This window comes from Alosa pseudoharengus, unplaced genomic scaffold (genome assembly GCF_046254945.1).
Source record: "Alosa pseudoharengus isolate Yale_2024_CS ecotype anadromous, Long Island Sound unplaced genomic scaffold, YU_APseudo_1.1 YU_APseudo_1.1_scf_6, whole genome shotgun sequence".
Classification (NCBI taxonomy): domain Eukaryota; kingdom Metazoa; phylum Chordata; class Actinopteri; order Clupeiformes; family Clupeidae; genus Alosa; species Alosa pseudoharengus.
The window spans coordinates 2840012-2855011 of record NW_027468848.1 but is presented as its reverse complement, the minus strand read 5'-3'; the positions used below and the strand labels follow the sequence as shown (position 1 = coordinate 2855011).

At 48.0% G+C, this 15000-nt stretch overlaps 1 protein-coding gene across 1 annotated transcript in view; it reads left to right on the top strand.

The window, feature by feature from the left end:
- fnbp1a (formin binding protein 1a) overlaps positions 1 to 15000 on the top strand; it is a 70934-nt gene that overhangs the window by 42462 nt on the left and 13472 nt on the right. The window contains exons 9-10 of the mRNA XM_076270305.1: positions 10281 to 10460; positions 11225 to 11407. Of these exons, the coding sequence (XP_076126420.1) occupies positions 10281 to 10460; positions 11225 to 11407 (363 nt within the window). The remainder of the gene's footprint in view (positions 1 to 10280; positions 10461 to 11224; positions 11408 to 15000) is intronic.

The following is a 15000-nucleotide window of genomic DNA, read 5'->3' as shown; positions in this document are numbered from 1 at the left end:
GATGGACCGTTTGGAGAGGGTCATGGCATCAATGCAGGAGGCCCAGCGAGCACAACATGACCGGGCGGATGCAGAGGCTCAACGACAAGAACAGCGATGGAAATCGATGGAGCATCAGTTTCAGCAGATACAGAGGCTGGTGAGAGGAGAGTCGGATGTTGGATTTCCCAGCATGCCCACCCTCAACATACCCACCCCTGAAGCACGTACACTGCAAAATCCGGGGGCCAGGATGCAAAACTCCTCCTTGAACATTTCCGGTCTTGGCCATGCATTGCCGTCTAACCTCCAGCAAGGATGGAAAGCTCCTAAAATGTCTCCCTATGAAGAGGATGAAGACATTGAGCATTATTTAACAACTTTTGAAAGACTTGCAGCAGCCAGCCAGTGGCCTCTTGACACGTGGGCTTTGTACCTTGTGCCCCTGTTGAAGGGAAAAGCCAGAGCTGCATATGTTGCAATGAACATTGATGACAGCAGAGACTATTTACAGGTGAGGCAAGCCATTTTAGACAAGTTTGAGATCAGCATGGAAACTTACCGCCAACGTTTCCGCTCTAAAACTATCCTGGAGGGGGAGACGGCGAAGGAGTTACAAGCCAGACTCAGAGACTTGTTTGAGAAGTGGCTAAACCCTGCTATGAAGACCAAAGACCAGCTGTGTGAGCAGATAATACTGGAGCAGTTTCTGGGCATGCTGAACGCTGAACTACAGGTGTGGGTAAGGGAGCGTACGCCTAGGACTTCACTAGAGGCAGCGTACCTGGTGGAGACTTTTGTATCCGCCAGGCAGAGCAGAAGAGGCTACCAGTTGGGCAATCAAGACACCTGGAGAAGACCTCACCAGATGGCACCTCGAGAAGGGGAGAAGACCTCTTCCATGGGTAAGTCTGTGGGTGGTGGTCATGTGTTTATAGCCTCCAACAGCCCCAATAGCCCTAATGTTAGGCACACTCCAGCTGCAACACCAAGGGTCATCATCTGCCACGGCTGTGGTCAGCATGGTCATATAAAACCTGAATGTCCTCTTAAGAGGGTAACTGAGGCTAGATTGTGTTATCTTCCTGGCCCTAACAAGTATGTCCCCTCTGTGTTGTCATCTGATGTCACTGTCCCAGTCAAGATGAAAGGAAAGACTTGGCAGGCACTAGTGGACTCAGGCAGTAGCCAATCTTTTATCATGAAGTCTTGCTTGAAGCCAGAAGAGTTTGAACCTCTAGGTAAAGTGAGAGTGCGCTGCATCCATGGTGATGAGTCAGAACATCCAACAGTGGAGGTGAACATAGAGATTAATGGTCAGAAGTACTTGCTAACAGTAGGGGTGTTAGATAGATGCCCATACCCAGTCATTTTAGGCCAGGATGTGCCAGTACTTACTGAGTTGCTGCAGGGGAATAGGACTACAGCAACAGGCTGTGTCACAACAAGAGCCCAGGCAAAGACAACAGACCAGGAAACTTGGTCTGAGTTACCATATCATGGTGTGAAGGCTAGGAAGACAAAGGCAGAGAAGCGCAGAGCTAAGGTTGCAGGAACTGCAGTGCAGGAAAGCTTGCCCACCCCACTACTAGATGACACTGAAGTCTTAGTGGCCGAATTTGGGAGGTTGCAACAAGAAGACCCAACACTTAGCTCATATATTGCGGCTGCCAAAACACCTGATGAGGTTAGGGAAGCCGTAGAGGAAGGAGAGGTGTGCTTTCTTCTGAGAGGAGGAAGACTGTATAGGGTGAGCGCTAATGCAGAGCAGTTGGTAGTACCAGAGGCTCTTAGAGCCAAAGTGCTAGAGCTTGGTCACAGCATCCCTTGGTCAGGTCATCTAGGCCAGGAAAAGACAGAGAACAGAATCCTGAACAGGTTTTATTGGCCAGGGTTCCACAAAGACATTGTACAATATTGCAAGTCTTGTCCAGAGTGCCAACTGTTGGCCCGCTCTAGGAGAGGTCAGAAAGCCCCCTTAATCAGTCTCCCCATTATTGATGTGCCATTTTGTCGCATTGCCATGGATGTAGTGGGACCTCTTGAAAGGAGTAGGGCAGGTCACCGTTACATTCTTGTCATTTGTGACTATGCAACACGCTATCCCGAGGCATTCCCCCTCAGAAACACAAAGGCTAGGCAAGTAGCCAACTGTTTAATTCAGCTTTTCTCCCGGGTAGGGATCCCTAAAGAGATTTTAACTGATCAGGGTACCAACTTTACCAGCAGGACATTAAAGCAGGTTTACTCCCTGTTAGGGATCCGAGGCTTAAAAACCACACCCTATCACCCACAGACCGACGGCCTGGTTGAAAGATTCAACCAGACCTTAAAGTCCATGTTGAGAAAATTTGTGTCTGACTCTGGAGCCAACTGGGACCAGTGGCTTCCTTATCTGCTGTTCTCTTACAGAGAAGTTCCACAGGCATCAACCGGGTTCTCTCCTTTCGAACTTTTGTATGGACGGGAGGTGAGAGGCCCACTGGACATCCTCCGTGAGTGTTGGGAGGGGGACGCTCCTCACCAGCCAACCAACATCGTGAGCTATGTCCTGAGGATGCGGGAGAAGTTGGACCAGATGAGCTCCATGGCTCATGAACATCTGGCACGAGCACAGACACGCCAGAAGACCTGGTATGACCGGACTGCACGCAGCCGCACCTTCGCCATTGGACAGAGAGTGTTGCTGTTGTTGCCGTCGTCCGAGAGTAGTCTGCTGGCGAAGTGGCAAGGACCTTTTGAGGTACTTCGCAAGGCCGGCGAGGTCACTTACGAAATTGCCATGCCAGACAGACGCCGTCCTAAGCAGATCTTCCACGTTAACTTGCTGAAAGAGTGGATTGGTCGTCTGACGGACATCCAAGATCAGCTGTGGGCAAGAACAGTAGAGCAGGAGGAGGAACCGGCGGAGCAGTATTTTCCCACTGCAGGCGGTGAATCTTCCTACCCCTCCATCACCCACTTGACACCTGAGCAGCAGGATGACCTGCTACGCATCATCCCCAAAGGCCTGTTTCGGGACGAACCAGGGCGGACTGGAGTGATTACTCATGACATCCGGCTGAATTCCCCAGGCCCTATCCGGCAGACCACAACCAGGGTTCCGGCGCGACTGATCCCCGCGCTGAAACTGGAGGTGCAGGCCATGCTGGAGATGGGAGTGATTGAGCCATCTCATAGTGAGTGGTGCAGTCCCGTGGTTCTTGTACCTAAAAAGGACGGGGGACTGCGTTTTTGTATTGATTTTTCGAAATTAAATAACATTTCTGCTTTTGACCCATATCCCATGCCCCGGGTGGATGAGTTGGTGGAGCGCCTTGGGAAGGCGAAGTTCCTGAGCACGCTGGATCTCTGCAAGGGCTACTGGCAGGTCCCACTCACCCCACAAGCTCAGGAACTAACCGCCTTCAGAGCGCCATCAGGACTGTTCCAGTTCCGGGTCATGCCGTTTGGCCTTCATGGAGCCGCCGCCACGTTCCAACGCCTCATGGACGAGGTCCTGAGGGGCGCGGAGGACTACGACGCAGCGTATGTTGACGATGTGGTCATCCACAGCTCCACGTGGTCAGAGCATCTTCTACACCTGAGGGATGTTTTTCAACGTATCCGCCAGGCAGGCCTGGTGGTGAATGCTAGCAAGTGCCAGCTTGCAAAATTTGAGGTGTGCTACCTGGGTTACATTCTGGGTGGTGGCACAATTCAACCTCAAGTTGGCAAAGTGGATGCTATCCGCAGTTGCCAGCCACCCTCTACGAAGAAGGGGGTGAGGTCATTTCTGGGGCTGATCGGCTGGTATAGACGTTTTATACCAGACTTTTCCAGCCGTGCTGCTCCATTGTCCGATCTCACACGCAAGACTAGCCCAAACAAGGTGGTCTGGTCTCCTGAGTGTGAGCACGCTTTCCAGGACCTCAAGGAGAGTATGTGTGGTGATCCAGTGCTGCAGAGCCCTGATTTCTCATTGCCATTTACTGTTCAAACTGACGCCTCAGGCATGGGTTTGGGGGCAGTATTGTTGCAGGGTGAGGGGGAGGACAAGAGGCCAGTACAGTATGTGAGCCGCAAACTCTTTCCTCGTGAGACGCGATACTCAACTATTGAGATAGTCGCAATCAAGTGGGCAATTGACACTTTAAAATATTACCTTTTGGGAAAAGACTTTGTCCTGGAGACGGATCATAGGGCCTTGCAGTGGCTCCATCGGATGCGAGATTCCAATTCTAGGATTACTCGTTGGCATCTGTCTTTGCAGCCTTACAGGTTCACTGTAAGGTACAAGGCTGGCAAAGACAATGTCATAGCAGACTTTCTGTCGCGCCATGACATGGACGCTTCCTCTTAAGGGGGGGGGGGTGTGTGACGGGGTGATTAGCCACCGTCACGGCAGCATAGCGCTGCCTTCATTTAAAACACTGCATGTATGTCTGCTTGAATGTATATGTTTGTTGAATGTGTCTGTGTTTTTGGTTTACACTTATACCGTCTATATTCATCAGTCAAACATGTCATTCATCATACCTTTCCTCCGTTGCTCCCGTAGTTGTTATATATAGGCCTATAGTTAAAAACAAACACTACGGTGAGCTATGCGCTAAAACTACACCCAACACCACAACTCCCTACAGTTTAAAACATTCACCATTCAATCACGTTACGTCTGTTAAAATAATCACACTGTCATGTCTTAACTGTTCCGTTTATTTAGCTTTAGTCATTACATAGAATGTCATTATCACGTCGTTACATGCTTGTCCTACCGGTGTCCACTGTCGCGTCTTCTTTTGTTTGTAAAGGAGTGAATGCCGCGTTTACACTGTTTAAAAACATATCGTGACTTCCTGGGTTAACCGGAAGTTCACCCGGGTTGTAATTAAAATGTAATAAAATATTATTTAGCTGTTGTGTACTGTTTGGTTATGCCAAACATTAGCAATTAAATTTAAATGTATTCATTTATTTTCTAGTTAGTTAGAATGTGTTATTTTGTGCTGTTTTTAGCTTAGTTATATTTTGGCCTGTAAACACCCCTGATGCTTTTTATTATATTGGTTTGGCCCAATTGTAAGGGAATGTTCAGGCCTATTTATCATGGGGGATTCAGTCTATTGGGAGGAGGAATGGTGAAGAGACGTAAGTCTAGTGCTCAAACTGTTATTGACTGCAATTAGTCTATTGTCGGCAAAATTTGGTATTGAATTATTGTTTTTGACTATCATGTCAGTTTGCTTTGTTTATTGAAAGTATTTTTTTTTATTATTATTTTGTTTTTGTTAAACCTTTTCTTAATTATTTTTGCCCATCGGGCCTTAATTGGGAAAAATAAATACCCATCTGTTACTTGAGATCTCTGAGTGCTTTAACATCCACCTCACAACGCCTCGACCACGTCTACCCTTAACACACACACACACACACAAACACACACACACACACACACACACACACACACAGACACACACACACACACACACAGACACAGATCCACACAAAGCCCTGACGGCACTTCCCTCTTTCATCTCCTAAATCCGGCGTTAAGTGTGTAGTCCTCACGTGTGGGGTGTGTAGTCCTCACGTGTGGGGTGTGTAGTCCTCATGTGTGGGGTGTGTAGTCCTCATGTGTGGGGTGTGTAGTCCTCATGTGTGGGGTGTGTAGTCCTCATGTGTGGGGTGTGTAGTCCTCATGTGTGGGGTGTGTAGTCCTCATGTGTGGGGTGTGTAGTCCTCACGTGTGGGGTGTGTAGTCCTCATGTGTGGGGCAGCGTTTAGTGTGTAGTCCTCACGTGTGGGGTGTGTAGTCCTCACGTGTGGGGTGTGTAGTCCTCATGTGTGGGGTGTGTAGTCCTCATGTGTGGGGTGTGTAGTCCTCACGTGTGGGGTGTGTAGTCCTCACGTGTGGGGTGTGTAGTCCTCATGTGTGGGGTGTGTAGTCCTCACGTGTGGGGTGTGTAGTCCTCATGTGTGGGGTGTGTAGTCCTCATGTGTGGGGCAGCGTTTAGTGTGTAGTCCTCATGTGTGGGGTGTGTAGTCCTCACGTGTGGGGTGTGTAGTCCTCACGTGTGGGGTGTGTAGTCCTCACGTGTGGGGTGTGTAGTCCTCATGTGTGGGGTGTGTAGTCCTCATGTGTGGGGTGTGTAGTCCTCATGTGTGGGGTGTGTAGTCCTCATGTGTGGGGTGTGTAGTCCTCATGTGTGGGGTGTGTAGTCCTCATGTGTGGGGTGTGTAGTCCTCATGTGTGGGGCAGCGTTTAGTGTGTAGTCCTCACGTGTGGGGTGTGTAGTCCTCATGTGTGGGGCAGCGTTTAGTGTGTAGTCCTCACGTGTGGGGTGGCGTGCCACAGATGCCAGATGATGCAGATCGGAGTCTGGTTGCCATGGGCGATGCTAATTGACGGGAATTTTTCTGTAAAATGTCCAAATTGTTTGATTTAAACTGTAACTGTTAATCCAACACCCATCATGTATGTTCACCGAAAAACCCTCGGAACATTTGTGTGTGTTCGTAGAAGTTCTGTGTAAACTCAGAAAACTCACTGTCTCGTGTGTGTGTGTGTGTGTGTGTGTGTGTGTGTGTGTGTGTGTTCTGGGGGCAGCCGTGGCCTACTGGTTAGCGCTTCGGACTTATAACCGGAGGGTTGCCGGTTCGAACCCTGACCAGTAGGCAAGTGCCCTTGAGCAAGGCACCTTACCCCTCACTGCTCCCCGAGCGCCGCTGTTGTTGCAGGCAGCTCACTGCGTCGGGATTAGTGTGTGCTTCACCTCACTGTGTGTTCACTGTGTGATGAGTGTGTTTAGTGGGATTAGTGTGTGCTTCACCTCACTGTGTGTTCACTGTGTGCTGAGTGTGTTTAGTGGGATTAGTGTGTACTTCACCTCACTGTGTGTTCACTGTGTGATGAGTGTGTTTAGTGGGATTAGTGTGTGCTTCACCTCACTGTGTGATGAGTGTGTTTAGTGGGATTAGTGTGTGCTTCACCTCACTGTGTGTTCACTGTGTGCTGAGTGTGTTTAGTGGGATTAGTGTGTGCTTCACCTCACTGTGTGCTGAGTGTGTTTAGTGGGATTAGTGTGTGCTTCACCTCACTGTGTGTTCACTGTGTGATGAGTGTGTTTAGTGGGATTAGTGTGTGCTTCACCTCACTGTGTGTTCACTGTGTGATGAGTGTGTTTAGTGGGATTAGTGTGTGCTTCACCTCACTGTGTGATGAGTGTGTTTAGTGGGATTAGTGTGTGCTTCACCTCACTGTGGGCCAGATGTACGTACATTTGCGAACGTAGCGTTATCAGCGCCATTGACACACCGCAGATTGCGAACGCTGACAGACCCAAGTTTCCGTCGTATTTATCAATCGTTCAATCCTTGGTGTAAACTGTGCCTTTCTCTGCTCCGCCCATAAACGCAATTTACGAACGTCCACAACTGAACGGCAGAGCCTATACAAGAGCAGTTGAATGAAGTTAACTGATGACAACATTAAAAAGAATCAAACGTTTAGCGATCATGAAATAATACCATAGATGATAAGATGTCAACGAGCAGGGAGATAATGAAGATCAGTAGTTCTAGTCAAACTACTTGTGAACGTAGGCTATGGAAAATTGGTCAAATCTAGCAAGTAGGAAAGTTTAAGTGAATGACGTGAAAGTGAAAGTAAGACATTCGAAAGGCCAACGAAAGTTAAGGTTGCTTTTGGTAGTACAAATACTTTCACCACAAAAACTGTTGCTCTAAATAGCGATTCTGTTGTCTTTGAAAGGTTCTCTTATTGACGCATTGAACTGCAATTTGGATTAACACCTGCTTTTACAAGGCGGAAGTATTTAGGCGCAGAATAGACGTGCGCGTTCAGGAGCAGTCTTTGTACATACCGCGGAATACATAATTAGGCGCTCTTTACTCTTCCCCTCCCATCTTTTTACGCTAAACTCCCATTTAAACTAACGGGATCAAAAGAGTATATATACTTATACTTACTGTGTAAACTCAGAGCAAACGGTTAACTGCTTGGAGAGGTTGGAGAGGCTGGTGAGTGTCGTGTGTGTGTGTGTGTGTGTGTGTGTGTGTGTGTGTGGTTAACTGCTTGGAGAGGCTGGCGATTGTCTCGTGTGTGTGTGTGTGTGTGTGTGTGTGGTTAACTGCTTGGAGAGGCTGGCGATTGTCTCGTGTGTGTGTGTGTGTGTGTGTGTGTGGTTAACTGCTTGGAGAGGCTGGCGATTGTCTCGTGTGTGTGTGTGTGTGTGTGTGTGTATGGTTAACTGCTTGGAGAGGCTGGCGATTGTCTCGTGTGTGTGTGTGTGTGGTTGACTGGTTGTGTGGTTCACAGGTTGTGTGCAGCCGTTGGAACTGGCAGATGTGTGTGTGTGTCGTTTGGAATCCTGATAAGCTGGCTCTTTTAAAACACACAACAGAGAAGAGATTATAAAAGTACACAACATCAGCAGGAGTGTGTGGTTGCATGCGTGCGTGTCTGTGTGTATGTGCGTGCGTGCCTCTGTGCGTGTGTGTGTGCGTATGTGTTATTTTTAGCAGGCATCACATCGCCGAATGGTTTGTGGTGTTGGGATGTTTACCACCTGAGCCAGCTTGTTCCTTGTATGGGAACCTATCAGTGGAACATAGGAACAAGCTGGCTCAGGTGGTAAACCAAGCCAGCAAAATTACAGGAGAAAAGCAGTTACAACTCCACACTCTATACAGCCGTTCCATAACACAAAAGGCCATCCAGGTCTTCAATGACCCCACCCAACCTCCTTTATCCATCCTTTCAGCTGCTGCCATCTGGCAGAAGACTGATGGTCTCAATGGCCAGGAAAAATGGGTACAAAAGTCATTTGTTCCCTCTGCTGTGTCTATCCTGAACCAAGGCATACTAAAATAACTCCCCCCTCCACTTACTCATGCACCACCCAGTCAGGGTGATGATGAGAAGGATCAGTAACGAGAACTGCACTAGTATTTATTCATTTATGTTTTTTAACCCTTTATGTAACTACAATTTAACTTATATTGTCTGTTGCTGTGTGTTTTTATGTAACTACAATTTAACTTATATTGTCTGTTGCTGTGTGTTTTTATGTGGCCAGAGTGCCACAGATACATTTCCAGTGTATGTACATTCAGTGGACAATAAAGTTTTTATCTATCTATCTATCTATCTATCTATCTATCTATCTATCTATCTATCTATCTATCTATCTACATTGTGTGTCTATGTTTCAGTCAGTGATAGGCCTGTCGCGATATTCAATAAATCAATTAATCGCATGATAATTAAAATTAGCTCGATAATTTTTCTGGCCGCGATAAATGCCATTTGCTTGTTTGTTTTCCTCGTCTCTCTCTCTCTCTCTCTCGGGTCCTTAGAGTAACGATGAGTGAACCCTCATGTCAGTCACTTGTCAGTCGCATGGTGTGTGGGGAGGCGGGACTACTGGCGTAGCCTACCACAGAGTGCAGCTAAAGAGCCGTGTGAGAAGTATACCGGTAGGCACTAGGCAGAGAGAAAGCTAGTTGCGAGTTCCAGTAGGCTACGCCTAATAAAGACAAAAAAGATGGAATTGGTATCTAAGCCAAACGCGACAGCTGCAGTGTGGGAGCATTTCGGATTTAAACCGAATGCCCGTGGTGAACCACTGAACGTGTGCGAGTCGGTGTCGCATTTGTTGGAAAACAGTCGCAATTAAAAGCGGCAACACAACAAACATGCATATGCATCTAAAACACAATCATCCGCTGCAGTTTTCCCAGTTGGGGAAAAAAACAACAACAAGTGGGCCGTCTTCCTCTTCCCGAGGAAAATTCTCAGAACGACAATATTATCGCTTATCGCAATAATTTCTGAGACCATTTATCGTCCAGCAAAATTTGTTATCGTGACAGGCCTAGTCAGTGACCACTTGTCTGGACACAGGCGTGTGTGTGTATGGGGCGCTTGCGGCTGCAGATTAAGAGGAATGTATGGAGTCTGTGGATTATGTGTGTGTGTGTGTTCAACAGTTTTTCCCTGTGACATGCACTAATCTCACACACTCACTCACTCACTCACTTACTCACACACTCACTCACTCAGCTGAAACCAAAACGGAGCTCAGACCTGTCTGGAGTCGCTAACAGTGCTGATGGTGATGATGATGGGGTGATGTGAGGAAGATGATGGGGTGATGATGAAGATGATATGATGATGATGGGGTGGTGATGATGATAATGATGATGTCAGTGATGATTGGTGGCATGTATGAATGTAGATAATGTAACAATAATACAGATCCATATTGCCCCCCCCCCGGTCCGCATTCTGCCCCCAGGACACGAAGCAGGTGGTGGAGACGTACAAGTCGGGCTTCGAGCCGCCGGGCGATGTGGAGTTTGAGGACTACAGTCTGTCCATGCGGCGGGCCGTGTCCGAGTCCAGCTTCCTCAACGCCAGAGGAGAGAACCGGCGCCGCAGCAGGGGGAAACTCTGGCCCTTCATCAAGAGGAACAAGGTAGCACACACACACACACACGCACGCACGCACGCACGCACACACACGCACGCACGCACACATACAGACACACACAGAGTGACACTAACTCCAGGTTAGATGTGCTCACATCATGTCTGATGTGTTTTGTTGTTAGCAGCTCTGTAAACCAGCAACTGACCCGGTAGAGAGTGACCTTTCCCCAACTAATAACTGGCCTTGACTGCTGTGTGTATGTGTATGTGTGTGTGTGTGTGTGTGTGTGTATGTGTGTGTGTTTAACCGTTTTAACAGCAATGTTCTCAATGTCTCCTCTCTTGCTCCTCTCTGGCAATCCACTCCACTCCCCTTTTCTCACCTCCTCTCCCCTTTACCTCCTCTCCCCTTCTCTCACCTCCTCTCACCTCCTCTCACATCCCCCCCTCCTCCCTCCTCTCATGTCACGCCATGACCTTCTCCTCCATTCTCCTCATATCACTTCACTTGACTACCCCTCTCTCTCTCTCACACACAAACTCTTTTTTACCTCCCCTGGTCTCCTCATGGTCCTCCTCCTCACCTCCCCTGGTCTTCTCTTGGTCCTCCTCCTCACCTCCCCTGGTCTCCCCATGTCCCCTCCTCCTCACCTCCCCTGGTCTCCTCATGGTCCTCCTCCTCACCTCCCTTGGTCTCCTCCTCACCTCCCCTGGTCTCCTCTTGGTCCTCCTCCTCTCCCCCCCTGGTCTCCTCTTGGTCCTCCTCCTCTCCCCCCCTGGTCTCCTCTTGGTCCTCCTCCTCTCCTGTAGCTGATGTCTTTGTTAGCGTCCCCCCGCCAGCCTCCCCCGCCCCCCCCCACCTCCCCCTCCCCGTCGTCAGCTGTGCCCAACGGGCCGCACTCTCCCCCGGCCCAGCAGAGGGAGCCCTTCGCCCAGCGCATCAATGGCTTCATGTCCTCCAAGCACCGCAGCCTGCGCAGCCTCAAGAGAGGGGTGAGTTGGGGGGGGGGGTGAGTTGGAGGGGTGCAGTCTCAAGAGAGCAAGAGAGGGGTGAGTTGGAGGGGGGGGGTGCAGTCTCAAGAGAGGGGTGAGTTGGGGGGGTGCAGTCTCAAGAGAGGGGTGAGTTGGGGGGGGGGGTGCAGTCTCAAGAGAGGGGTGAGTTGGGGGGGTGCAGTCTCAAGAGAGCAAGAGAGGGGTGAGTTGGGGGGGGGGGGGGTGCAGTGAGAGGGGTGAGTTGGGGGGGGGTCGTTAGAGTGCTTTGGCAGACCGGTGAGAGTGCTTTGGCAGACCGGTGAGAGTGCTTTGGCAGACCAGTGAGAGGTCCTCTGCAGACCAGTGAGAGGTCCTCTGCAGACCAGTGAGAGGTCCTCTGCAGGACTTCAGGCGCCTACATACTCGCCATTGCCGACCTGTAGCGCAACAATGTGACTTCACGGGAGCACCGTAACCATTTATACTCGCACGTGATGGTCGCGCCATTAGTTGCAATATTCTCCTGAACAGAGATGTCGCTGTTGTGAAAAGGCTATCGCTACCTACTTTACACAGTAGAAGAAGCTGTCAGTAGCATTGGCGTCTAAAGTAAAAGCCAAAGACAGTAAGGGCTGTATTTTGGGTCACCAGCGCATGGCGTAATACTCGTTATTCACCCGCGGAAAGTTGAATTCGGTATTTTGCACGTTTATTTTTTAAGCATTGCACCCAGGGGTGTGGCAATTAACAACCTAGGGAGGGGACTCGCGCATTGTCTAAAAATCGCTATCATACACCACCTAAACCTGGTCAGAAGTCAATGGCGAGTTGTTCATATGCTATTTTAAGAGCGCATGTCAACAGTCATATTGGCAGGTGCACGCACCATCCTTCTATCATTCATGAACGCACACCAGCGCACGTCCATGCAAAGCATTAAATTGCACGATTACAATGGGAAACATAATTAGAATAAAGATATTACGAAATACTGTACATCTCATGATGAGTAGTTATTCACCATCATTTGCAAATTGGTAATGACGGTTAAAAGTGATTAGGGGAGAAGCGAGAGACAAGTATGGAGCACAGCTGAAGACGCACTGTCACGAGATATAAGCAACTCCTCTGCAGGATAAATGTTGTTTTATTCAGTCATTTGAGCAATATTAAGGAACGTGTTGCTTTTTCCAGCCTATGTTTTCGATGGTAACCCATTGTCAGTCAATAGTGAAAGTAACTGCATATAACTATCTGGTGAAGTTAGTTTCACTTTGCCAATGAGTTCAAATAATAGACGAGTGCAAATGCGTGAAGGCTATGCTAGGTTTTAGTAAAGCATGGTTTAAGAATGACTATTCCATACGGTCTCGCAAGCAGCCTCCTTCAAATGCGCCGTTGAATGCCAAAATACCGATGCATTTATTTGACATATCGCGCGTTGCGCCGTTAAAGGGAATGACAGATGTCATTCTCATTGGTTTAAAATGATGTTACGCCCCAAACACACCCATATGACTGATTAAAAGACCTAGGAACACCTTGTTACGCCATGCGCTCCACTTTTGAGAACGAAACCCCTCCCAATGTGAACTGGACATCCTACTAAATTTGAATAGACTTTTGACGAGTGACGATGCACTTTAGAATGTCATGATAGGGCTCTAAAAGATAAAAGCTAGCCTCTGTGATGATGATATTTCAGATTTCGGTTGCTACTATTCACAGCTACCATCATTACTATCTATTTCCAAGGTGTGTGCAGATAGATAGACAGACAGACAAATAGATAGATAGATACTTTATTCATCCCGAGGGATATTTTAATAATTTAACCATTTTAGCTTGCTGGCTAGCTAGCTAGCAGCTGGCTGAGTTTGTGTAATTTCCTAAAGTGGAAAGAGATTTTGTTCAGGTCTTAGCAGATATCCTGTGGTTGAAAATAAATCTTCTATTCTTTCCTCTTAATTCCACGTGTTGCGTGTCGCTGGTAACTTTGTTAACTTATCCAGCAAACCATTAAAAATTCACGACTGTAACAAAACGGTCCTCCGAACAGCAACTCTCGCTTGCCCTCGAACTAGTCCATCTTCCGGTTTCCGCTTTGGCGCGCTCAGCTGCAAAAAATAGAGTGGTGCATGACCCTGCCAAAACCCTGGCGCGCCAGCGAGATCTACGTCATTTTGACATCGCTTTGTCGCAGTACCGATCGGGAACGTCGAGTATGTAAGACACATTACGCCTCCTTCACACCGGCACGTGAAATCAGCTCCGATATTCACGATGCTCCCCCAGTGGACGTCACGTCGTGCTAGAACGTTGAAAGTGTTGGAAGCATTTCTAGTTTGGGAGGCAAACGTAAAATAGTAATATGTTATTTTTTAACTAATTGTCTAACTGCCCTAATAATGTTAGGAAACCATGTAAGACAATGACGTGACAAAATAGTTTGTTTGGAAATAATTATTTATTTTACACTTATTACATTTATTTAAAGGGGTCATCGTGAGGGCTGGATGAGTGTTGCAGTGCTCTCATTGGCCAATGGCCTGGCAGCAGTTCACACAGTTACCCCTTTAACAGGAGAGTTTTTGAACGTTCTAAAGGTTCCGTTTCATGTTGAATTCTGTGAACCTGGAAATTCTTTAGAATGTTCATTTTCTAACATTCTCATCACACCGGTGTGACCATAGATACAGTAGATAGATAGATAAATACTTTATTGATCCCCAAGGGGAAATTCAGGGGGTCTCAGTAGCATACAGACATCACACACAACATGCACTTACAGCAAATGGTAAATATAAGTATAAGTATAAACATATAACCAAACACCACTGTACAATAGAGACAGTAGGAGATAAGAAAAGCTAACAAAACTAAAAATACTATATAAATTAAATGTAAAAGAAACAGTGTGCTTAAGGGTGGTCAAGTATGAGACGCTTGTAATGACAGGGCCTGTAGTTCTGTGTGCAAAGTGAGGTGCTCAAGAGAGTGAGTATCCTGGTGAAGGTGCAAAGTAGTCCAACAGTAGTTCTGTGTGTATGGTAAGGTGCTCAAGAGAGTGAGAGTGAAGGTGCCAAAAAAGTAGTCCAACAGGAGTCCCTTAGTTATGTGTGCATGGTAAGGTGCTCAAGAGAGTACGCTTGCGTGAAGAGTGTAGAGAGTGCCCACCTGCTACTGGGCCGGTCCAGCACTGTGTTTAAGGGACGTCCAGGAAGCGTCTGATGTGTTTAAGGACAGTCCAGGAAGCGTCTGATGTGTTTAAGGACCGTCCAGGAAGCGTCTGATGTGTTTAAGGACCGTCCAGGAAGCGTCTGATGTGTTTAAGGACCGTCCAGGAAGCGTCTGATGTGTTTAAGGACAGTCCAGGAAGCGTCTGATGTGTTTAAGGACCGTCCAGGAAGCGTCTGAGCTCCTGAGCATCTATTGGTCTGTTCGGGTTTCAGATTTCCAGCTTTCAGTCGCCAAAGTGAGAAATGCTCTTTGGCGCAGTGAAGCTCATCTTACGCATCTCGACCTCGACGTCCTCTGTGTTATTTACATTTTCTACTTCCAACCTTCAGAAAGTAGCACGGCTCTCTGGCAGCAGTGCTCACACACACACACAC